The sequence below is a fragment of the Oryx dammah genome, unplaced genomic scaffold (genome assembly GCF_014754425.2).
Source record: "Oryx dammah isolate SB20612 unplaced genomic scaffold, SCBI_Odam_1.1 HiC_scaffold_24, whole genome shotgun sequence".
NCBI lineage: Eukaryota > Metazoa > Chordata > Mammalia > Artiodactyla > Bovidae > Oryx > Oryx dammah.
In genome coordinates this window covers 73,653,689-73,677,665 of record NW_024070208.1, presented here as the reverse complement: position 1 = coordinate 73,677,665, position 23,977 = coordinate 73,653,689, and the positions used below count along the sequence as shown (strand labels likewise).

Here is a 23,977-nt window from a genome sequence, read left to right as displayed (position 1 = left end):
ATTATGGTTAGGAAAAGCCTTGTCGATGGAATTGGAAACAAACGAGTGTCTTTTTTTGTGGTGGAACAGTCACTCAGTTTCTTCCATAAGCTGCCAGATGTGTAAAAATCGATTTATTTAAAATTTCTTTTCTTTACGTGGTAGAATAAAGCTAGTAAACATTTTTAGTGGAAGAGAAAAATGGATTTATAAATCAAAGAAATTAAGTAAAACCAGGGTGACGTTAAAATCGATTTGAGAATATCAATATCAACTCACAGATTTGTAGGAAGATATTTGCTAGTTTTGGGCTTCTCTGATGGCTCAGACAGTAACGAATTCACCTGCAATGTCGGAGACCTGCGTTTGATCCCTGGGTTGGGAAGATCCCCTAGAGGAGGGTGTGGCAATCCACTCCAGTATGGCTGCCTGGAGAATCCCATGGGCAGAGGAGTCTGGCAGGCTAGAGTCCATAGGGTCGCAAACAGCTGGACACGACTCAGCACAGTTTCTTCCTTCCTTGCTAGTTTTGTCCACTGTCAAGAAGAAGCGTCACACTGCAGCAAGCAACCCTCAACAGCTAGATTCTGGCTCTCACACAATTAACTATTTGAAGCATATAAAGGCAGGGAGAAACGGTAGATTCCAGCACAGAGGAGGGAAAGGTACAGAGTGAGCCTAGACCATCTAGTTATGCCAGAGGGCAAACAGCTTGCAAATGTAAACGGGCTCTAGTATAAGGCAGAAAAAACCTGGAAGGGGTGTCCACTGGCCAACATTATGACAACTTGAACAGCAACATGAAGGATTAAAGTGCATCAAAACACATGGAACTAATGAAATTTCATGATTTTACATTATAATACTCGGGGGAAAAAAAAGAGAAAGCAGGAAAAATGAACTGTATTACCACTTGAGGAGTCTATTAAAGCATTCTGTATTAAAACTTGGTGATAGTGAAAGTTGCTCAGTTGTGTCCGACTCTTGGTGACCCCATGGACTCTATTCAGTCCATGGAATTCTCCAGGCCAGAATACTGGAGTTGGCAGTCTTTCCCTTCTCCAGGGGATTTTTCCCAATCCAGAGATCTAATCCAGAGGTTTCCCGCATTGCAAGCAGACTCCTTCCCAGCTGAGCTATAAGGGAAGCCCAAGAATACTGGAGTGGGTAGCCTATCCCTTTTCCAGCGGATCTTCCCGACCGAGAAATTGAACTGATGTCTCCTGCATTGCAGGCGGATTCTTTATCAACTGAGCTATCAGGAAAACAAGGAAGCCCAGTATTAATATCAAGGAAGCCCAATAAAAATTGGTAATCTATGGCAAAAAACTGGGCATGTAATCTGTCTCTCCTGTAGGAAGAGTATTTCACGATATACAGATAGGTGGTTCTAGTGGTGAAGAAGCTGCCTACCAATGCGGGAGACCTAAGAGGTGTGAGTTCGACCCCTGGGTTGGGAACATTCCCTGGAGGAGGACACGGCAATCCACTCCAATATTCCTGCCTGGAGAATATAGAGGAGCCTGGTGGGCTATAGTCCATTGGATCGCAAAAAGTCAGACACAACTGAAGTGATTTAGCATGCACAGATAATCTAGCTGGATGAGGCAAAATTCTACTTTACAGAAGAACACCAACAATAACACAACAAAGTAACAATTATAAAACACTCATCCTACAGCCTCTAAAGAAATTATTGACTCTGGCAAGGATTGTTCTTGGTGTAAAAAACACTTAGGAGTTTGGACATTTGAATGCAGACAAACTCACAAGACTTTCCTTCAGAAGGGAAAGGTCAGAATGCTACCACGCTAACTCAGCGATCAATCTCAGCATCACTAATGAAACAGGAAGCACACAACACCATTTACGAGGGGATTCTAGTCAAGAATGTGTAACTTATATCTGTCAAGCTTTCAGAACTGAGGTCTAGTTCGCAGGGAATACAGAAGACAGAGAAATAAGTTACACAGGAAGCAATCAGACAAACTTAGGAGGTAGGTTATCTCACAGTTCAACTGGTCCAGTTTTTTCAACAAGATGGTATCATGAAGAAAAAGAGATTCTGCTAGATTAAAAGGGGTTCAAAGGCTGTAACAACCAGTTGCAATGTGGGGTCCTACGGTGAATCTCACTTTAGATGAGCAGATATAAATGACATCTGGGCAACAAAGGGGGACATTTGAATACAGCCAGGGTATTAAACGAGATGAAAAGTACACATATATACACAGAAAAAAAATCAGAAAAGCTCTCCCTGAGGTGCTAGCAATGCTCAGCTCTGGACAACAGGTACATGGTAGTTTTATCTTCTTAGTCACATTTACCTAGATATTCTAACTTTCTACACTGTACATGGATTACTTTTGTAACAACAAAAGGATCTCTTTAATTTTTTAAAAAAGGGCTTTTAGCAAGACTCACCACAGAGGTATCGTGAAGAATTAAATGACATAACACATGGAAAGCACAGTGACTAGAATAAAAGCATTCAACACAAATTAGCAATTTTAAAAACCTGAATAAAAATGAATCCCCTTTAAGTCTTTTGTGTGCTCAATTGCTTCAGTCATGTCTGAGTCTGTGGGACCCTACGGACTGCAGCCTACCAGGCTCCTCGGTCCATGGGATTCTCCAGGCAAGAACACTGGAGTGGGTTGCCATTTCCTTCTCCAATGCATGAAAGTGAAAAGGGAAAATGACGTCACTCAGTCGTGTCCGACTCTTAGCGACCCCATGGACTGCAGCCCACCAGGCTCCCCTGTCCATGGGATTTTCCAGGCAAGAGTACTGGAGTGGGGTGCCATTGGAGGCATTTCATAACCAGAAAAACACAAACACCCAAAGGTCTACCAGTTGACAATGACCTTTCCCCAAGCCCCCATAATGTTCATTTGTTCATTCATTCTCTTTCTCTGTCTCTCCCTGGGAAATCAAAGCAGAGAAAAACAGAGCATATAAAAATAGTCACAACATCAGCACACAGGTTTACATGGGAAGAGGTGGCACAAACCATCCCTCTGGATTAGGCTGTGGTTATTGTTTTTTGAAGCCAACATTTCTTAGAACTACAGGCTTTAATTCTTACCTGTGTAGTTAATCTTCAGATAAGTAGGAAGAACGTGTGTTTTAAAAGCATGACAAAAAAAATAAAAAATAAAAAATAAAAGCATGACATTCCGAAGGTAACCAGCTATCAGTTTAAACACAGGGCCCTGGTGGTCCAGTGACGGTACTCAGGGTTCAGGGCCTCTGGGGAGGGTCTTTTGTGGGTGTCGAGAGGGTGTGGGGTTCTGAGAGCTCCCCTCTTTCATTAGAGGGCAAAGCCCGAGCTGAAGGATGCAGGAGGAGCCTGTCACTCCCTGATTACGCTGACTCTTCCTGTCCTAAGGCCCTTGTAATCCCACTGGGCACCACGTCATCTTATAATGACAGCTGTAAGTCAGGCACGCCGGCTGCAGGGCTAACTTCAGAAATTCAGCAGCACTTTCTGCACGGTAACTGAAGCAATTCCCATCGAATTCACACAAAGTGCTCAGAGCAGAATCAACTGTCCTTGGCAGAAGGGTGGGCGTATGAGGGGGAGGCGACGACAGTGGTGGGGCCAGAGGACTGTCACTTCCAGGGACCTCAGGGGAGGAAGTCACATCCCTCGGAAGCCATGTTTTAAACACGTCTGTTTCCATTTACTTCATTTGGGAGCTCTCACTCTTTCTGCCACTTACTCAACGTACATGACGGTGTCCCAGCCAGCCAAAGGCAACACTGCAGCAGACCCTGCCCGGCAGCAAACTCAGACAGGTGCCCCCTGTGTAGAAGAACACAGCCAAGGGGCTTCCTTGGCTGCACAGTGGTTAAGGCTCCACCTCCACTGCACGGGGCAGGGGTCCGATCCCTGGTCGGGGAACTAAGATCCTGAGAGTCATATAGTGTGGCCAAACCGCCTCCCCGCAAAAACACAGCCAAGTAGAAACTAGATCCTACTTAAGATGCGATGCTCAGAGAGTACTATGTCTGACCTCACCAGCACAGCCAAATAATTCCCAGCTAGGCCAGAAGAAAGCCTAGTAATTTATTTCTCAAAGACCTAAGTGGTTTTAAATTTGCACCGAAGAGTCAGTACTTAGCTCCTTCCAGATGCTTGAGACCTGGTGTCAGGAGAGTGAGAGATCCAGCGAGAATGTAGTCCAATAAATAGAAAGGAATTCAGCCTCTTGTTTAAGAGCGAGATGCAATTCAATCTTTGATCTATACAGATGGGGAGCTGAAAGCTATTCTTGGAGGCCCGAAGAATTAGCTCCAGCTCGAGTGCACTTCAAGTCCGCTCAACTGCAGGCCCGTTTCCGTCTATCTCGCTCTCATCCGCATGTTCCTCGCCTGAAGAACTGTCCCTACGGGGCTTCTCCCAGATCCTCCCACCCTCACCATCTGCCATGGAAAACTGCTGGGAGTCTCAGTGGTCACATTATTAGATTTCTCCTTAAACAGGAATCTGTGGGAATGTGGGAGTTGACCTCTTGGATCTGGGAGGTCACCTTCCCATCACATCTTGCAGCAAAGCGGAAAGTGATGCAGAGATTCTAAACTTCCGATCAAGTTTATCAACCCTGAGCCAAAGGAATTCTCTCGTCGAGAAAGACTTCTAAGATGTCAGTTAACTCTGGGAGCCAGAAAATGGCAATAACAAAACCCCAAACCTGCTTGTGGCAGTTGAGGAATTTATCAGATTGGTCAGAGCAGCTGTCAAGATACCAGGAACGCACACACACAGAGAGCTGACTGGTCACAAGCTGTTTGGAATTTTATAACCAGGACCAGAAGGGTAGAAAACTCTCAAGTTTCTAGAGACGATGATTCACAAAAACTGAAAAGGTGCAAAACTCATTGCAAAGTAGAATGGGGAGAAAGGTGTGGAGAGTGGAGGTGGGGGGATTTAATGCTGCCAACTCCCTAAGCAGGATGAAGGCCCAGTGAGATGCAGCAGGAAAAGGCCCATTACTGACCAACAGCTGGACTCGCCTTTAGATTCATTTCAGTGTTCTGAGCTTCGAGCAACGTACATTCCAACAACAGGAAAACCAGGCCCAGAAACTGACAGACTAGCCCAATAATGACACGGCGTGAAGATGCTCCTGGGGTCGGCCCCTCCAGCCTGGAACTTGGGGCTTCTTCACATGAAGCGTCCCAGCCATGTGGGTCCCAGGAGGCTGACGGTTTCTACACGTCCTGGTCACGTAACTGCTGCTTTCAAGGGATGGAAGTGGGGGAAAACAACCAGTGGTGACTCATTGTGAACACAACGGGCTTCCTTGGTGGTCTAGCCATTAATGAGTCCGCCTGCCAATGCGGGGAACACAGGTTTGATCCCTGCTCCCGGAAGAGTCCCCCTGACGAGAGGTGGTGGAACAATTCTACTGTGCCCATGCTCTAGAGCCTGGGAGCCGCGACGAGAGAAATCCGAGTGCCTTAGAGCCCATGAGCTGCAACCCCTGAGCCTGTGCCCTGCAACAAGAGAAGCCGCCACAACGAGAAGTCAGGCGCCACAACCAAGAGTAGCCCCTGCTCGCTGCAAGGAGAGAAAACCTGTGCACAGCAGTGAAGGCCCAGCCATAAATAAATAACATGCAAAGCCACGGGAAGGGGCTTCCTGGAATCGCACGTTCGGGTACCCAGTGCCCCTCTTGATGCAGCCCTGGGATGCTTGGCAGGGACCTCCCACATCACCTGGCAGCACCAGGCTGTCGACTCTCCACCCTCCCCGATCCTCTACCTTGCCTCCACCTGTCCCCATTCTAGTCATCACCCACCTGGTCGCTTAAGTCCAAGACCTACGCATTCCCTCTGCTTCCCTCACCATCTCCACTTCCCACCCATCACTAGCTCAGAACAACCCCACCTCCAGCACGTGTTCCACGAGCATGAGTCTTCTCCACTCCCACTCGGACCACCTCCCCTGCCACCATCATCTTGGCCAGGGTAGCTGCCGTTTCTTCTTTCCATCCTCCCCTCGGTATCCACGGCAACCGGTCTCTCGACACTACTTACCACCCGGCCTCGGTCCCACCTCAATGCTCTTCGCTCTCCATGCGCCTGCCACGAGAGCCCTCTTTTTGGTCTTTGAACAGTAGGTGCCTCTTGTGACCTTGCGCACTGCCTAACTGTTCCTTCTACCTGGAAAGCCTGTCCTCCGAAAATGACCGACAGATCCTTGTTGCTTTCTCAGCCCCAGCATCCCTGATTCCACACTGTAAAGTCATCAGAAGTCAAGTCATCACCAGTCTCCTATCACATCATCTACTCCACTACCTAAAGGCTCTTACCATTATCTGATATTTTTCGTGTTTGTTTAATTACTATGTCTGGTCCCATGTGAGTCAGGCCTGTCTTTTCAACCGGTACGTCCCCCGGTCCTGGGACAAGGCTTTCACACCATGTACATTTCATCACTATCGTTGATTGACTGCCTTTGCCCTTTTGATAAATCATGGTCAACCACCCAAGATACTGTGCTCTGTACCGAGGGATGAGAAAGATACGACAGCCTTCACTGGGAGCAGCTAAAGCTGAAAGGCAAGTGTGGCAACAATCTGGCTGGTCAGACTAGCGTACTTAGTCTTGAAAGGGAGGCATTTTATCTTCACGTGTTCCTACCAGGCTCTGCTCTCTTTTAGAACAGCATGTGTCTTGCTTCAAATTGTAAAGTGGGTGAGGATGATGGCATCCCTACTGGGTTCAGAAAATGACTTCCCTGGTGGTTCACAGATGGTAAAGAACCCGCATACAACACAGGAGACGCAGGTTTGATCCCTTGATCGGGAAGATCCCCTGGAGAAGGGCATGGCTACCCACTCCAGTACTCTTGCCTGGAGAATCCCATGGACAGAGGAGCCTGGTGGGCTGACAAGTCCACGAGGTCAAAAAGAATTGGACACAACTGAGTAACTAACACACCTGCCTGATACTGGGTTCCAGGCGCTCTGTGTATATTAGCGCTTATCCTTAAAACAACCCTGGCAAAGCAAGTGTTGCAGTTACATTGACATGGCAATGAACAGAAGTGCAGGGGGATTAAAGCTGGCCAAACAGCAAGGGCAGGGCTAGGCCACGCTTTCGAAGAAACAGACAGTTCACAGCCATTCGGCCACTGCAGCAACAGACAGAAACTCTGAGTTTACATCTTGGCTCCACACAAGAGATTCATTTCCCAAAACTGCCTTGTGATGTGACAGACAGAAGAGGGAGAAATATGACAGTAACAGATTACAGGCCCAGATACTTCATAGCACAGCTTTTAAGAGATCAGCTTGCAGGGAAACTGTGGTACTTTCTTTCTTCCCACGCTTGTAAACACAACTGGGAGAGAGGAAGGTTAAACTGTCTGGCAGAGAACACATGCTGGTCAAGGCAACATCATCAAAGTGTTTCATCAGTCGACTTATAACATTCACTCTCTCTCTCTGTGGCACCCACAGCAACAAACACCCCGTTTCCAAACCACTAACCTTGTGAGTTCTTCTTGGAGTTGAGTGTGGTCAGGTGGAAAGAATTTCACCACAAACTTGACGACAACATGCTTCGGCCCTAAAAAGGGGGGAAAAAGCAGCAAAGCATTTATGGATTTATCTTGCAAATGCCATTAAAGAAAAAGACACAAGAGGCGATATTATACACCTAACAGTGAGTCTCATTCCAAGCTGCTAACAGGAGTTCTGCCGACATGCAAGTCACTTAATTAGTTGGTTAAGTTTGGTTATTATTCGTATTTTCACATTGTGGGGAGACAAACAGCTCTTTTTTTTTTTCAATTAAAAAAATAATTTCAAATTATTTGAAATTGAATAATTTTAAATTAAAAAAAAACAAAAAACAAAAAACCTCACGGCATGTGGCAATCTCAGTTCCCTGACCAGGACTGAACCCAGGCCCACTGCATTGGAACTGTGGATTTTCAACCACTGGGCTGCCAAGGAAGTCCAGATACCTGTTTTTAAAAAATACTGTGACAAGGGTATTACACTGAGGCATCAGACTTTTTCTCTGGAGACTTAAACTATATCCAGATTTTAAAGCAGACAGGTTTCCAGATGGCGCTAGTGGTAAAGAATCCGCCTGCCAGTGCAGGAGACACAGGTTTGATCCCTGGGTCAGGAAGATCCCCTGGAGGAGGGCATGGCAACCCACTCCAGTACTCTCGCCTGTGGAATCCCATGGACAGAGGAGCCTGAGAGGCTACGGTCCATGGGGTCACAAAGAGTGGGACGCAACTGAAGCAACTTAGCATGCACGCACATTAGCCCAAATATGGGCTTTAGACAGCCTAAGGGAAACATAATGAACAGGTAGATCAGCTATGTAAGTTATTATTTCCGTCTCCAAGCCACAGCAGCTAATGTACTCATCGCTGTTGGTCAAAGCCTTTGTTAAGTGTCTGGTATACCATTTTATTAATAATGCCCAACAAAATTGAGAAGCAGGTCTGGAAGGGGGTGGGCAGGGTGAGACTGGGAATGAGATAGGGAACTTCACAGAATCAGAATATCAAATCGATGATAAAATAACCATTTGTCACCTGAGTCAGAGTTTATTTTGCTGTATAAGCCACAATGCAAAAGCAATCTTACAGGTTCTGACATTTAGAATAACAGGAATAAGTTTATGTTCTATAAAATATAAGGTATTATGATGAAATCCAAATCTTAACAGCAGTGGTATAATAGCAGAAAATGTCTTTCTGATCCACCTTTCACTATCACAAATAATAGATGTTGTGCTATCGTTTCTATGATAACACATTCAAATATAAAGAAAACTAAAATGATGTATCATAAGGTGATGTTAAGTGATTTGTACAAAACGGAAAGAAAACAAGGCCCATGAGCACTGAAGCCAAGAGCAGCCAGGCTTCTTTCCGCTAACCACTCCCCAAATTAACAGAAATCCTCACCTGTCAATTCCAGCTCACGAAAGAACAAGAACAAAATGGGAAAGACAGGAATGCCTAGCTAATGCCACACAGCAATTTTCACAAATGGGGATTTAAACGAGGCTACTTGGATCCTTAGACAACCCGAGGCTAGGCAGATGCTAGTACTAAACGGAGAACGACAGCCTTGTCACACGAGGTGAGTCACAACCCACAGAGCTGGAAAACTTAACCTCTGCTCAGGTGCTGACCCAAGCCACAGCTACGGTCCTGGCTCTGACATTCATTTCCACCATTTGCAGTTCCCATCTTGGGTTCCCATCAGGGACAAATGTCATCATTCGAGATGATACGCTCCCTCCAGCCTTCAGGCCTGGGGGCTTTTCTCAGCCATGTGTCCTGTACACTTAGTCCCTGGCCAGCTGCCCAAGAAACGCTGAACAATGGCTGTTTTGTTTTCTGCATTAATAATTGCTTAATTTCAATGACAGAAGATCAACACCAATTTCAATTGCATAAGGGCCCATTTAACACAGTGCGCCTGTTTATTACACTCACATAAATTGCTGTAAGTGGCCTGGTGGGGTTTCTTAATCAGACATAAAACCGACCCCACGAGGTACTGCATGCTTCATGCTCAACTAAAGGCATGCAGCCTGGGTACCATCCTCAGACTCTTGCCTGGTGTCTGGCTGCAGTGAGGCACCATGTGGGATGAACTGGAGAACAGAGCTGTCTCTGAACCTGACCCCTCCAATCAGAGGGAGGGGAGGGCGGTTTGGTGCTGCTGCACAATAAGAGGAAGGGGAAATCCAAGTGTGTCTTTTTCTAACTTATCTCCCAGACCCTCCTTAACCTTTTCTTCGACAACTCTGTTTAAATGCAGGCCAGACCTCCTCTGTTTTGCTTACCATTCAGACAGACATATTTTGGGGCACCTATTCCCCCCCCCCTCGCCGCCCCAAATACCACTTGCACTCTAATTTCACAGGCTTTGAAAAGGCAGCACAGAAATCCTAATGGCAATTTTATGAATAAATACTTCCACCTCCCTCTGCAAAAGTAACAATAAGGAACACAAGCACAGACAGAGACCAGCTCAACTGCTCTGGGCCTTAACAGCCTGCTTCAATCATTAATCAAAATGACATTTGACTTTTCCAGGCAAGGTTCTGATTACCAAATTGTTATATATTAACATTGCAGAAGATGCATTTGAATAGCACGTAAATTAGCAGATGACAAAGCACAATTGTAAGGCAAAAACAGAAGAGGTGGCTCCAGGGCTAGTCCTCTGCAGGGCAGTGGACGTCTAGACAAGGCTAGACATCACTGTTAAACAGGAGGGGCGCATACTTACTTCGAATCTGCTTGACAATAGGTTTTAAGAGATCCAGCCACACCTACAAAAGAAGAAAGAAGACACTGAGACACAAATTCTCAATGATGAGACTTACAAGTACTTTGAGACTTCATTAGGAGCTGTTCAAAATCAAAATAATTTTGAGGGTTTGAGTCTGCCTGTGCTTTTTTTTTTTTTCTTTTCTCTAGAATGCTGTAACTTATATTGTCTCCCACATTTATAGAACAGACCCAAATTTGCTAAGAGTATCCCTGAGCCTGAAAATAAAAATCTCTCCTAGACGCAAATAGTTCACATGGCTCACTAAGAAGTTTCTATTCTCACTGGTACTTTTATCACAGTTCACAGTTTTATTCAGTAAACATTAATGCATCATTGCATGTCTGGCTATAAATGGAGTAAAATACACACGCTCTTTAGTGAAACAAAATTCATGTATGTAGACGCACCTACAGAACAGCACAGCTTTGAGGGGTACGGAAAGGGAGCATTTATAGAACACACCTCTGCACGAGACACCATCCATAAGCTATCTACCTCTCAAAGCAAGGCCAGAGGATTCCTGTTACTCAGGAGAGAAATCTGAGACTTGCAGAGGTTCAATAAATATCCCAGGCCCTCAGCTAGAGAGTGTGTCAGGGCTAGGACTGAAATAGGTCTGTCCAACTTCAAAGTCCAGACTCTTTTCACAGTCTCCTGAGCATGCAGTCTGAACAGCAAAATTTTAAAGAGAGAGAGGGAAACCAGTTGCCCTTCATAATAACAGTGTAAGTTGACTCTTGAACTTGTGATCCTGTGAAAGGGTTCTACTGAAGCTCATATTTGCATATATGATAAAAACAAGGTTAATGGGCTTAATGGAAGAGGGGGTTTTATAAGTAAATACAAAAAAGAGAAACACTCCTAAAGAAAACCACGCAAAGAATAACAGGGTAACTGATGACAAAAAAATGCCAGTCGCTCACATGAAAATGTCCAAGTTTAGAAGTAATTTGCACTATAAGTGCAATATCATTTCACGATCATTTCAGTATCATTTCCACCCACTAAATATGCAACCAGATGTGCCTGTATGCAGTGCATGTGTGTATTTTATAAACCTGAAGTTGGCAAGGGTGCCAGGAAATGAACACTGCCTTACTTTATTGGTAGATGCATGAATCGGTACCATGTTTCTGGAGACCAATTAGGGAATGGTTATCCAAAGCCTAAAAAGTATTCATAAAGATACTCTTTCATCCAGTAACTTGACTTTTGATGAATATTTGAGAGTGTGGGAAACTGTTTCAGAGGTGAGAAAGTGGGTTATTTCCTCTTTTCTTCTGCCTTTCTACATTACTCATATTACCTTCAACGATCATCAGAATTTTCATAATGAAAAAAGTAAAAATTTTAAGTGTTTACTTATTCAGGTTAATCTTCCCCATCACCTTTTCAAATAAATATGTTTTCCCAATGAAATTCTCATTTCTCCACTCCCCATCCCCAACCACTCTGTTACGTGAGAAAAACAATAAAGGCGTTAAATTGTCTTAGGATCATCTCCACTGTCACGCTCATAAGACCCAACCTTAAATGAGAGAGACTAACCATTCAAAACAAGGATCTTGTGAGATGTTATTATTTTCCTCTCAAGAATCTTAAAAGATGGCAAAAAATCCTCACTGATAGATGAAAAAATTGAGATTTGGAGCACGGCTGCCCAGGGTTGTTGGGATTCGAACCCTGTTCTTCAAACTCATTTACTCATTCAACAACACACCACTGTGTCCTTCTGCTGGGTTCTGGGAAGAGACCAGTCATGGTCCCTGCTTCATGGAGAGTAGGGTCTAGTGAGAAAGACAGGAACCAAAACCTTCCCAGGAAAAGTAAAGAAATACCTAGGACAAAAGCACGTTGCCGACAGAGGTCCATCTAGTCAAGGCTATGGTTTTTCCAGTGGTCATGTATGGATGTGAGAGCGCCGAAGAACTGATGCTTTGGAACTGTGGTGTTGGAGAAGACTCCTGAGAGTCCCTTGGACTGCAAGGAGATCCAACCAGTCTGTCCTTAAGGAAATCAGTCCTGAATATTCACTGGAAGGACTGATGCTGAAGCTGAAACTCCAATACTTTGGCCACGTGACGTGAAGAGCTGACTCATTTGAAAAGACCCTGATGCTGGGAAAGACTGAAGGCGGGAGAAGAAGGGGAGGACAGAGGATGAGATGGTTGGGTGGCATCAGCGACTCAATGGACACGAGTTTGAGTAAACTCCAGGAGTTGGTGATGGACAGGGAGGCCTGGCGTGCTGCAGTCTATGGGGCCGCAAAGAGTCAGACATGACTGAGCCACTGAACTGAAGACCAAAGAAACCAGGGGGAGTCCCAGATGATTCTGAGCGTCAGGACAGAGAGGTCTGACTCAGGTGGAGATGAGGCAGGAGGAGGCCTTGCCTGAACATGATAGTGTGCTGAGTTCTGCAGGGGATGAGAGAGGTGAGGAGAGGCTTTGAAGACCTGCAGTAGAAACACCCTTCCAGATGGCTCACCATCGTGACGGGAGACCAGCGTGGCTGCAGAACAAGGCTGGTGGGACAGGAAGGGGCCAGACCCCATGTGAAGGCACTTCACTGTTATCCTGAGAACACGGTGAAGACTGCTGTAAGTACAGGGCTGATACAATCAGATGGACACTTTGAAAAGATTAGTCTGGCAATGTGAGAACAGACGGAGGGACCGGAACAGATGCAGGATGCCTGCTGTATTCGTGCAGGAAAAGAAACGAGGGTGTTTTGGATCCGGAGGGGAGAAGCAGAGTTGGGGAGAAGAAGGCAGACTCGAGAAAAATGTTCAGAGGTAAAATCCAGTGGGACTGACTGATGGGCTAGATGAGGTGGCCGAGCAGCGGGCAATAACCAGAATGACACAGATGTCCGCCGTAGGCGTCTGGATGGAGGCTGGTCCATGCCGAGACAGGCAGTGCTGGAAGACGGTCAGGACGGAGGGGTTCTAGACACTTTCATTTTAGGAGGGGCCTTTGGATTTCATGAGGAAGAGAGAGCGTGGGAGCGGTGGGGACACACACGCCCGAAACTCAGAGAAGCCTGGACGGGAGATCTCCCAACGCCTGACTCCAGGAGGACAAGGCAGCCTCGTGGAGCCCAGAGGATGAAACGCATCGGCACTGATGACACGTCTACCAGAAAAGGGCCAACGGGAGCAGATGAGGACAGAAGGAACGAAAGGGGCGAGCGGGGCCACGGAAGGCACGGGATCACAGTGTTTCTGGAAGGAGAAGAGCAAGAACTGTTGGACTATCAGACAAGGCGGGAACTACAGGATCTGTGGGTCAGTGGACTTGGAGGTGGGTCTGAGAGTCGGGTGGACAGCGAGGAGACAGGAAGGATGAAAGGTTTTTCCAAGAAGCTGGGCTGTGAAGGAAGAAGCCAGAGACTGGGAATGGGGAGGTGAGAGAAGACTCAAACAAAGGTACTGTCTTTTAAATTTTTAATTTTTTAAAATGGGAGGATAACTGCTTTATTGCGTTACAGTGTTGTTAGCTTCTGCCGTACAACAAAATGAATCAGCTACCTGCGTACACACGCACGCACACACACTCACATGCATATATATCCCCTCGCTCTTGGACTTCCCTCCCACCCCCGCCCCATCCCAGCCCTCTCGGTCATCACAGAGCACCGGGCTGGGTTGAGTTCCCTGCATTATACAGCAGCTTCCCATTAGCTGCCCATTTTACACATGGTTGTGTATATCCGCCAACGCGTCTCTCGCAATTTGCACCCCTCTCTCCATCCTCTCTGTGTCCACAAGTCCATTTGCTACATCTGTGTCTTTATTCCTGCTCTACAAACAGATTCATCAGGACCATTTTTCTAGATTCCATATCTATGCGTCAATATACGATATTTGCTTTTCTCTTTCTGACTTACTTCACCTCTGTATGACAGACTCTAGGTTCATAAATAAAGGTACTGTTAGCTGCTTGTCTCCCAAAGGAAAGACCTGCTGTGCCTGGAAAGGGGAGGGTTTGAGAATATGAGCAAGAAGGGATAACCGCTACCCTAAGACATCTGAGATGGTGTGAAAAGACAGCTTGAGAACACAGGGCATTGGGGAGGGAGCAGAAAGTCTAATGGTAGACACGTCTGTCTCCACTTCTGCGTCGGGAAGATGAGACAGTTCCTCTGATGCCATCTGTCTACCCCTGTAACATCTGAGGGCTGGAGGATCCAGGCAAATGGAGAAACTCTGACACAGCTGTGTTTGCTGGAGTTGAATTAACTGGAGAATTCTAGAAGGGTTTCCCGTGACGGCTGAGCGCCCACTTACAAGCCTGCCAGCCTGTGCTCTTGTGGCCTCTGGGGCTGCCTCAGGGCCCATTCTGATATCTCTGAGCTCATTCACCATCACCGGCTCTGTCGCAGAATCCGCCTAAACTTCTGCAAACCCGCTCAGGACCCAACAGCTATGCTCCGGCGTGGTAGCTGCCAATTTTATGAATTGTTTTGAAACATCTCTCTTCTGTTTTTGGCATTTCTGCGGAATGCACCAAATACAAGCACCCATTTGAGCCAACTGAGCATGTGGTTTTAGAACATGGAGGTCTGGGAACATCAGACTGGCCCAAATGAGCCTGTCGGGTAGAGCTCCACAGCGATGATGCTCCAGGGCCTCGGTAACATCACGGCTAAACCGGCCTCAGTGAGAACACTGGGCCTGCAAGAGCCTCTGTTTACCAATGAGATTGATATTTGCAGGGCTGAGAGAAAACACCTTGCCCATGGAGGATGCAAACCACTCTAAATGGATGAGCTGGAGGCAGCAAGAAGGAATACAGGGTTGCTGCTAGACTAGTTAAAAGTATTGAAGCCTGATATATAGAGAGGGCTCTGGTGTGCTTAGTCGCTCAGCCGTGTCTGACTCTTTGTGACCCCATGGACTGCAGCCCACCAGGTTCCTCTGTCCATGGGGATTCTCCAGGCAAGAATACTGGAGTGGGTTGCCATGCCCTCCTCTAGGAGATCTTCCCAACCTAGGGATTGAACCCAGGTCTCCTGCATGGCAGGCGGATTCTTTACCGTCTGAGCCACCAGGGAAGCCCATGAATACTGGACCGGATAGCCTAACCCTTCTCCAGGGGACCTTCCCAACCCAGTAATTGAACCAGGGTCTCCTGCATTGCCAGCTAATTCTTTATCAGCTGAGCTATCAGGGAAGCCCACACAGAGGGCTACAGGGAAGTATCTGAACTAGACCAGGTTCTCCTAGACAACTCACTTGTTCCTTCAGCCTAAGAAGAAGAGATGTGGTTAAAATGCATGGGCTTCCAGGAAGACCTCATGGAAACAAAAAACCTCCCCCACTGGGCTTGGAAGGCCTGGAAGTTGAGAGTTTGCTCAGGCTGCCACCACGAAGGACCACAGATGGAGCGGCTTAAACAACACAGATCTATTTCCTTCTAGTTCTGGAGGCTGAAGGTGCCCCAGGACTGGTTACCCCTGAGGGCTCTCACTGACTTGCAGACGACCCCCTTCTGACTGTGTCTTCACCGAGTCCCCTCTCTGTGCACATGGGCCCAGTGTCTCCCAGGTATCTCCTAGCTTCCTCTTCTTAAAATTGATATGGTTCAGACTGGACTAGGGCCCGCTCTAATGTCCTTATTTTAACTTAATCACCTCTCCAAAGGCCCTGTCTTCAAGAACAGTCACATTCTGAGGTGCTGGGTGTCAGAGCTGCAACACACACATTTGCTGGCGGGGCGGGGCGGAGGATGACATAATAGAGCCCACAATACCTATGTTCCACAATTTAGTTTCAACACAGCTTTTCAGCCCCATTTTGCTCTGCTTGCCTATATCTCAGCCAGCCTCCCTGTTTTCCTTTGATCCCCTATTAATGTTACTTTCCCCTTTTGGCATGTGTTTTCTGCCCTGAAATACACTTAGAGAAGAAATGCTTTAATGCCTAGGTTTCAAAGGCAAAGCAAGATGAATCGCTGTCCCCAAAGCCTTTTTGGTCTTTTCCTAAACATCTTTTTCCCCTATTGTTTGGTAAGAGGCATTTCAGATGGGTTTTGTAGGCAACTGAAATATCTGAGGTACTTTTAGGAAGGGTCTTATGAAAAGAGAGTCACTTAGGAAATTCCCTGGCAATCCATTGGTTAAGATTCCACACTTCCACTGCAGGGGACATAAATTCAATCCCTGGTCAGGGAACTAAGATCCCTAAGATCCCCCCCCACCCCCCGCCTGCAAAAAAAGAGTCACTTAACATGAGATTAGGCAGAAGGACAGGCAAGAGGTGATTTCATGATTTCTGTGTGCCAAGCACTGGATAGGTACTTTATATACTTTCGTTTAATATTCACAACAAAATGGTTGTTTTACACATGAAGGAAGCCAAGTTCAGAGAGCTTATTTAAGTTGTCCAAGGTCAGACAGCTGGGATTTGACTTCAAATCCATCTGACTCCACACCTGTGCTTTTTCTGCAACATAATATGCTGCTCCTCTAAAAAGACTCAAAAGTTCATCTTTCTTTTTCTTAATGTCAAAGCTGCATACAACAGAAATATTTCACCATCAACTATAAGATATATAGGAACCAAATAAAATCTGACACGAAAAATTATCTAGTATCTAGAACTCACTGCAATAAATTAATCTTCCTGCAGGCTGGCTCCTATAAGAAATGACTTTACTTTGAATTTTTGTTTGTAATAGTTTGCTTGAATGCAATTTTTCATATTGATCTTAATTGGTGGCTCAAATGGTCAAGAATCTGCCTGCAATGCAGGAGACCCAGGTTAAATCCCTGGGTTGGGAAGATCCCCTGGAGAAAGAAATGGCAAGCCACTCCAGTACTCTTTCCTGGAGAATTCCATGGACAAAGGAGCCTGGCAGGCTACAGTCCATGGGGTTGCAAAGAGTTGGACATGACTGAGCGACTAACTTTCTTTCTTTTCATATATAGCTATATATATAGATGATATTAAATGTGGCTTTCTTTTTAAAAACCTATAAATTTTTAGAGAGTTCTGATCAAACTAGAGTAATAGAAACTAGATTTATCTTCCTACATGAAACACCAACAACAAAAAGAAAAAAAAAAAGTTACATCTGAAGATCTGAACACCAGTGAGAAACTGAGTCATCCCCGAGGAACAAGAAACTAGAATCACGACCCTGATGACTACAACGGCCTCTGCCTTGAGCATGTCTTCAGGATATGGTACAGAGAGAAAGAATACAGCAGAACCTGGCAAACTCCATGAGCTGAAGGGATGGGGCTGAGCATGCAAGGCATCAAGGCAGACAGGGTTTGCAGGAAAGTAGGAAGCACGCAGGAGAGGACAGGGCGTTACCAAGTAAGCAGCAGAGGATTCATCAGTGTGTGCTCACGTGGAGGTAATAGGCTTGGTGCTCACACAAGGCCAGGAATACTACCTATTTGCTCTTGATTCATGAACACTGGGTAGAGTACTGAAGGGTCATCACTAAGGAGTAGGGAATAATTCACCCCAGATTGCACACTACACCGGTCCTACCTAACAAGAATTAAAAGCCAGTTCTGATAGGACTAAATTATTTCCAAATAACTTACATGCACCTCCCTCCCCAAACTCAGTAACATTCATAGGAATGCAAAATTACCCAGCACTCAACACAGTAAAATTCACAGTATCTGATATCCAATTGAAAAAAAAAATCACCAGGCATACAAAGCAGCTGGAAAAGATGACACACAATTGGACAAAACAAAAACAATCCAATCCAATCTAGAAAGAACACAGATGTTAAAATTAGTAAAATAAAAAGGATACGAAGACAGTAAGACTGTATTCTCCATGATCACAAGGTTGAGATATGGAAGATTTTAAGAGGAATCAAACTAAACTTTGAGATGAAGATATGTAATGTGACATCAACACACCCATGCCCAAGATCAGATTAACACCAGATGAAACATGGCAGAAGAAATACTAGTGAACTTGAACCAGCAATAGAAGCCATGCAAAATGAAACAGAAAGAAAAACTACCAAAAAATTAACAGAGTGTCAGAGAACTGCAGAATAACTGTGGGCAGCCTAACACCCATGTAATTGGAGCCCCAAAGGAGAGGAGATGGCAGGGGAGGAGGAAAGAAATGAAAAAATACTAAAGATATAATGATCATAAGTTTTCAAGATTTGATAAAAACTATAAACCTACAGATCCAAGAACCTAAGCAAACCCCAAGCATAAGAAACATGGAAAAATCTGTATGAAAGCACAAGCTATTATATGATCAAATTATTCAAAAATAATGATAAAAAGAAAAAATTTTAAATCAGCCAGAGGAAAAGAGATATTACATACAAGGGAGCAAAGATAAACACAACTTTAGCTTTCCTGACAGAAACAATGCAAATGAAAATGCAATGGTGAAAGATTTTTCAACATACTGAAATCTTAGAATTTCACACTCAGCAAAATACATCTGTCAAAAAGGAAAGCAAAATAAAAACCATTTCCAATGAAAGCTCAGAGAATTTATTATCAGCAGAGCCACATAAGAAGATATGTTAAAGGAAGCAGGAAAAAAGACAATATCAGATAAGAAATCTATATCTACACAAAGAAATGAGGAACACCAAAATGGCAACTTCATGGTTAATATGTTTTAAGAATTTTTAAATTATTTAAGGCTCCAAAGAAGGTAACTGACTGGTAATCAAGTATACTTCAAAAAAATATAACTGACTGGTAAACAAAACAATGTAATACAGGTTTCATAACGCGTGTAAAAGAAAAACTAACAATAGCAAAAAGGTCAAAAGAGAACGGAAGCATACTACAGGCATGCTAAGTTGCTTCAGTCATGTCCAACTCTCTGCAACTCCATGGACTGTAGCCCACCACATTCCTCTGTCCATGGGATTCTCCAGGCAACAATACTGGAGTGGCTTGCCATGCCCTCCTCGAGGGGATCTTCCCAACCCAGAGACTGAACCCAGGTCTCCTGTACTGCAGCTGAATTCTTTACCACTGAGCTATGTGAAATGAACCAGTATCACTTGAAGACAGGCTGTGATAAGATGAACATTATTAACCCTAACACAACCATTCAGGTTACAAGTCAAAGAGCTGTAGCTAATAAGCCAATAAAGAAAGTAAAATGAAATCAAAATATTCAATTAATCAAAAGGTAGACAGGAAAAAAGGAACAAAGAGGGATAAGAAACAGAAAACGAATAGCAAGATGACCCATTTTACGATATCAATAGTTAAGAGTAAATGTAAATGGTCTAAACACCTATTTACAAGCAAAGATAGTAGATCTGATAAAAAGGCAAGATCCACTCTATGCTGACTATAAGAAACACACTGCTAATACAAAGACACACATAGTTAAAAACAAAAGGATGGGGGAAAAAAGCACATTATGCTAACATTCAGTTCAGTTCAGTTCAGTCGCTCAGTCGTGTCCGACTCTTTGCGACCTCATGAATCACAGCACGCCAGGCCTCCCTGTCCATCACCATCTCGAGACCTACATTAAGAACTCTAAAAAATTGAAATGGTTAGATTAATATCAAAGTAGACATTAGACTAAAGAATATCATCAAGAATAAAGAAGGTAATTTCTTAATTTAATGGTGGAGAAATCAACGAATTAAGAGAAAATAAAATCTTAGTTATTTATATGCTTAATAACAGAATTTCAAAATACATGAAACAAAAACTGATCAAACTGCAAGGAGAAAGAGGCAAAAACACAATTACAGTTGGTGATTTTAATACCACTCATTCAATAACTATTAGAACATATAAGACAGAAATTCACTAAGGATAAAGATGATTTGAACATCACTATCAACTCACGTGGCTCACTGGTATAAGAACCTGCCTGCAATTCAGGAGAAGTGGGTTGGATCCCTGGGTCAGGAAGATCCCCTGGAGAAGGAAATGGCAACCCACTCCAGTATTCTTGCCTGGAAAATTCCATGGACAGAGGAGACTGGTGGGCTACAGTCCATAGGGTCACAAACAGTCGGACATGACTGAGGGACTGAACACACAGATATCAACTGATATGATCTAATTGACATAGACGGGATACTGCATTCCACCCACCAAAGTTTACATTCTTTTCAAATACACATAAAACATTTACCAAAACAAACCACATTTTGGACCATTAAAGGGATATCAATAAATTATTTAAAAGCCTTTTATGTCATACAAACTACATTCCCCAACAAGCAGAGAATTACATTAAAACTCAGTAACAGAACTGTGGAAAATCCCTATATTTGGAAACAAAATAACATACTTCTAAATAAAAAACCTCTGAGTCAGAGGGAAACCAAAAGGAAATTAGAAAGTACTTTAAACTGAAATGAAAGCAAAAACACAATAAATTAAAATTTGCGACACGCTCCTCAAAGCCTCTTAATTAAAAAAAAATAATCTATTGGTATAGAATCATCTATATGCAAGCTATAGATAATTATAGATAATTAATTCACATAAGCAAAATTTTAAAAATTACAGTCTACCTCTGAGAGATCATGATTAACACTTTAATGAAATTGTTCTCAGAACTGAGCTTGTATCCTCTGTGATGACCTAAATGGGAAGGAAATCTAAAAAAGAGGAATATATATATATACTAGTAGCTGATTCACTTTGCTGTACAGCAGAAACTAACACATTGTAAAGCAACTATACTCCAATCAAAATTAGAAAAAAGAAAAAGAAGAATTGAGCTTGTATCACATTCATCCTAAGAGTTTGCTAAAACATATACCATGGGGTATAACATATACTTAGAGTTCCTTATCTGGGTGAGGGCCTGAGAATCTGCATTGCTAACGTGATACTGAATGCTGTTGCTGCTTGTTGGCCTGGGGAGTGTGATTTATGACTCACCTCCTTCGAGTATATCTCTTCTACATCTTCTATGAGCAATGTTTCTGGATACAAACACATGTATACTTTTTAAAATCCCATATGAGGTCATACTGTTTATAACTTAGTTTTTGCTTTTTAGTCAATGATGTCTGTCTTTCCATTTTGTAAACTTTTTCCTCACCAAATACTCACACTACTCAAATTTTTGCATGTGAATAAAGAACGTCCTGAATGGTCTAGTGGTTTTCCCCACTTTCTTCGATTTAATTTTGAATTTGGCAATAAGGAGTTCATGATCTGAGCCACAGTCAGCTCCCGGTCTGGTTTTTGCTGACTGTATAGAGCTTCTCCGTCTTTGGCTGCAAAGAATATAATTAATCTGATTTCGGTGTTGACCATCTGGTGATGTCCATCTGTACAGTCTTATCTTGTGTTGTTGGAAGAGAGTGTTTGCTATGACCAGCACGTTCTCTTGGCAGAACTCTGTTAGCCTTTGCCCTGCTTCATTCTGTACTTCAAGGCCAAATCTGCCTGTTACTCCAGGTGTTTCTTGACTTCCTACTTTTGCATTCCAGTCCCCTATAATGAAAAGGACATCTTTTTGGGGTGTTAGTTCTAGAAGGTCTTGTAAGGCTTCATAGAACCGTTCAGCTTCTTCAGCATTACTGGTAGGGGAATAGACTTGGATTACCGTGATATTGAATGGTTTGCCCTGGTGGAAGTGAGAAATAGATTTAAGGGACTAGATCTGATAGACAGAGTGCCTGATGAACTACGGATGGAGGTTCATGACATTGTATAGGAGACAGGGAACAAGACCATCCCCAAGAAAAAGAAATGCAAAAAAGCAAAATGGCTGTCTGAGGAGGCCTTACAAATAGCTGTGAAAAGAAGAGAAGCAAAAAGCAAAGGAGAAAAGGAAGATATACCCATTTGAATGCAGAGTTCCAAAGAATAGCAAGGAGAGTTAAGAAAGCCTTCCTCACCGATCAATGCAAAGAAAGAGAGGAAAACAACAGAATGGGAAACTAGAGATCTCTTCAAGGAAATTAGAGATACCAAGGGAACATTTCCTGCAAAGATGGGCTCTTTGCATGAACCCACGCAAAAAAGGACAGAAATGGTATGGACCTAACAGAAGCAGAAGATATTAAGAAGAGGTGGCAAGAATACACAGAAGAACTGTACAAAAAATATCTTCACGACCAAGATAATCACAAAGGTGTGATCACTCACACTCACCTAGACCCAGACATCCTGGAATGTGTAGTCAGCTGGGCCTTAGGAAGCGTCACTATGAACAAAGCTAGTGGAGGTGATGGAATTCCAGTTGAGTTATTTCAAATCCTAAAAGATGATGCTGTGAAAGTGCTACACTCAATATGCCAGCAAATTTGGAAAACTCAGCAGTGGCCACAGGACTGGAAAAGGTCAGTTTTCATTCCAATCCCAAAGAAAGGCAATGCCAAAGAATGCTCCAATTACCACACAATTGCACTCATCTCACATGCTAGTAAAGTAATGCTCAAAATTCTCCAAGCCAGGCTTCAGCAATACGTGAACTATGAACTTCTAGACGTTCAAGCTGGTTTTAGAAAAGGCAGAGGAACCAGAGATCAAATTGCCAACATCCGCTGGACCATCAAAAAAGCAAGAGAGTTCCAGAAAAACATCTATTTCTGCTTTATTGACTATGCCAAAGCCTTTAACTGTGTGGATCACAATAAACTATGGAAAATTCTGAAAGAGATGGAAATAACAGACCACCTGACCTACCTCTTGAGAAACCTGTATACAGGTCAGGGAGCAACAGTTAGAACTGGACATGGAACAACAGACTGGTTCCAAATAGGAAAAGAAGTATGTCAAGGCTGTATATTGTCACCCTGCTTATTTAACTTATATGCAGAGTACATCATGAGAAACGCTGGGCAGGATGAAGCTCAAGGTGGAATTAAGACTGCCAGGAGAAATATCAATAATCTCAGATATGCAAATGACACCACCCTTATGGTAGAAAGTGAAGAAGAACTAGAGTCTCTTGATGAAAGTGAAAGAGGAGAGTGAAAAAGTTGGCTTAAAACTCAACATTCAGAAAACTAAGATCATGGCATCTGGTCCCATCACTTCATGGCAAATAGATGAGCAAACAGTGGAAACAGTGTCAGACTTTATTTTTGGGGGCTCCAAAATCACTGCAAATGGTGATTGCAGCCATGAAACTAAAAGACACTTGCTCCTTGGAAGGAAAGTTATGACCCACCCAGACAGCATATTAAAAAGCAGAGACATTACTTTGCCAACAAAGGTCCATCTAGTCAAGGCTATGGTTTTTCCAGTAGTCATGTATGGATGTGAGTTGGACTATAAAGAAAGCTGAGCACAGAAGAATTGATGCTTTTGAACTGTGGTGTTGGAGAATACTCTTGAGAGTCCCTTGGACTGCAAGGAGATCCAACCAGTCCATCCTAAAGGAGATCAGTCCTGGTTGTTCATTGGAGGGACTAATGTTGAAGCTGAAACTCTAATACTTTAGCCACCTGATGCGGAAAGCTGACTCATTTGATAAGACCCGGATGCTGGGAAAGACTGAGGGCAGGAGGAGAAGGGGACGACAGAGGACGAGATGGTTGGGTGGCGTCACCGACTCAATGGACATGGGTTTGGGTGGACTCCGGGAGCTGGTGATGGACAGGAAGGCCTGGTGTGCTGCGGTTCATGGGGTCGCAAAGAGTTGGACACAACTGAGCGACTAAACTGAACTGAAGGAATGTCCTTTCTGTGATCTGTTAAGACTAACATCCAATCCAGGACTA

General features: G+C 44.1%; 1 protein-coding gene across 1 annotated transcript in view; it reads right to left on the bottom strand.

Moving 5' to 3' along the window:
• Positions 1-23,977, bottom strand: part of FARP1 (FERM, ARH/RhoGEF and pleckstrin domain protein 1) — a 304,106-nt gene that overhangs the window by 69,747 nt on the left and 210,382 nt on the right. Inside the window, exons 4-5 of the mRNA XM_040267369.1 lie at positions 10,263-10,305; positions 7,482-7,560 (exon numbers count right to left, since the gene is read on the bottom strand). Of these exons, the coding sequence (XP_040123303.1) occupies positions 7,482-7,560; positions 10,263-10,305 (122 nt within the window). The remainder of the gene's footprint in view (positions 1-7,481; positions 7,561-10,262; positions 10,306-23,977) is intronic.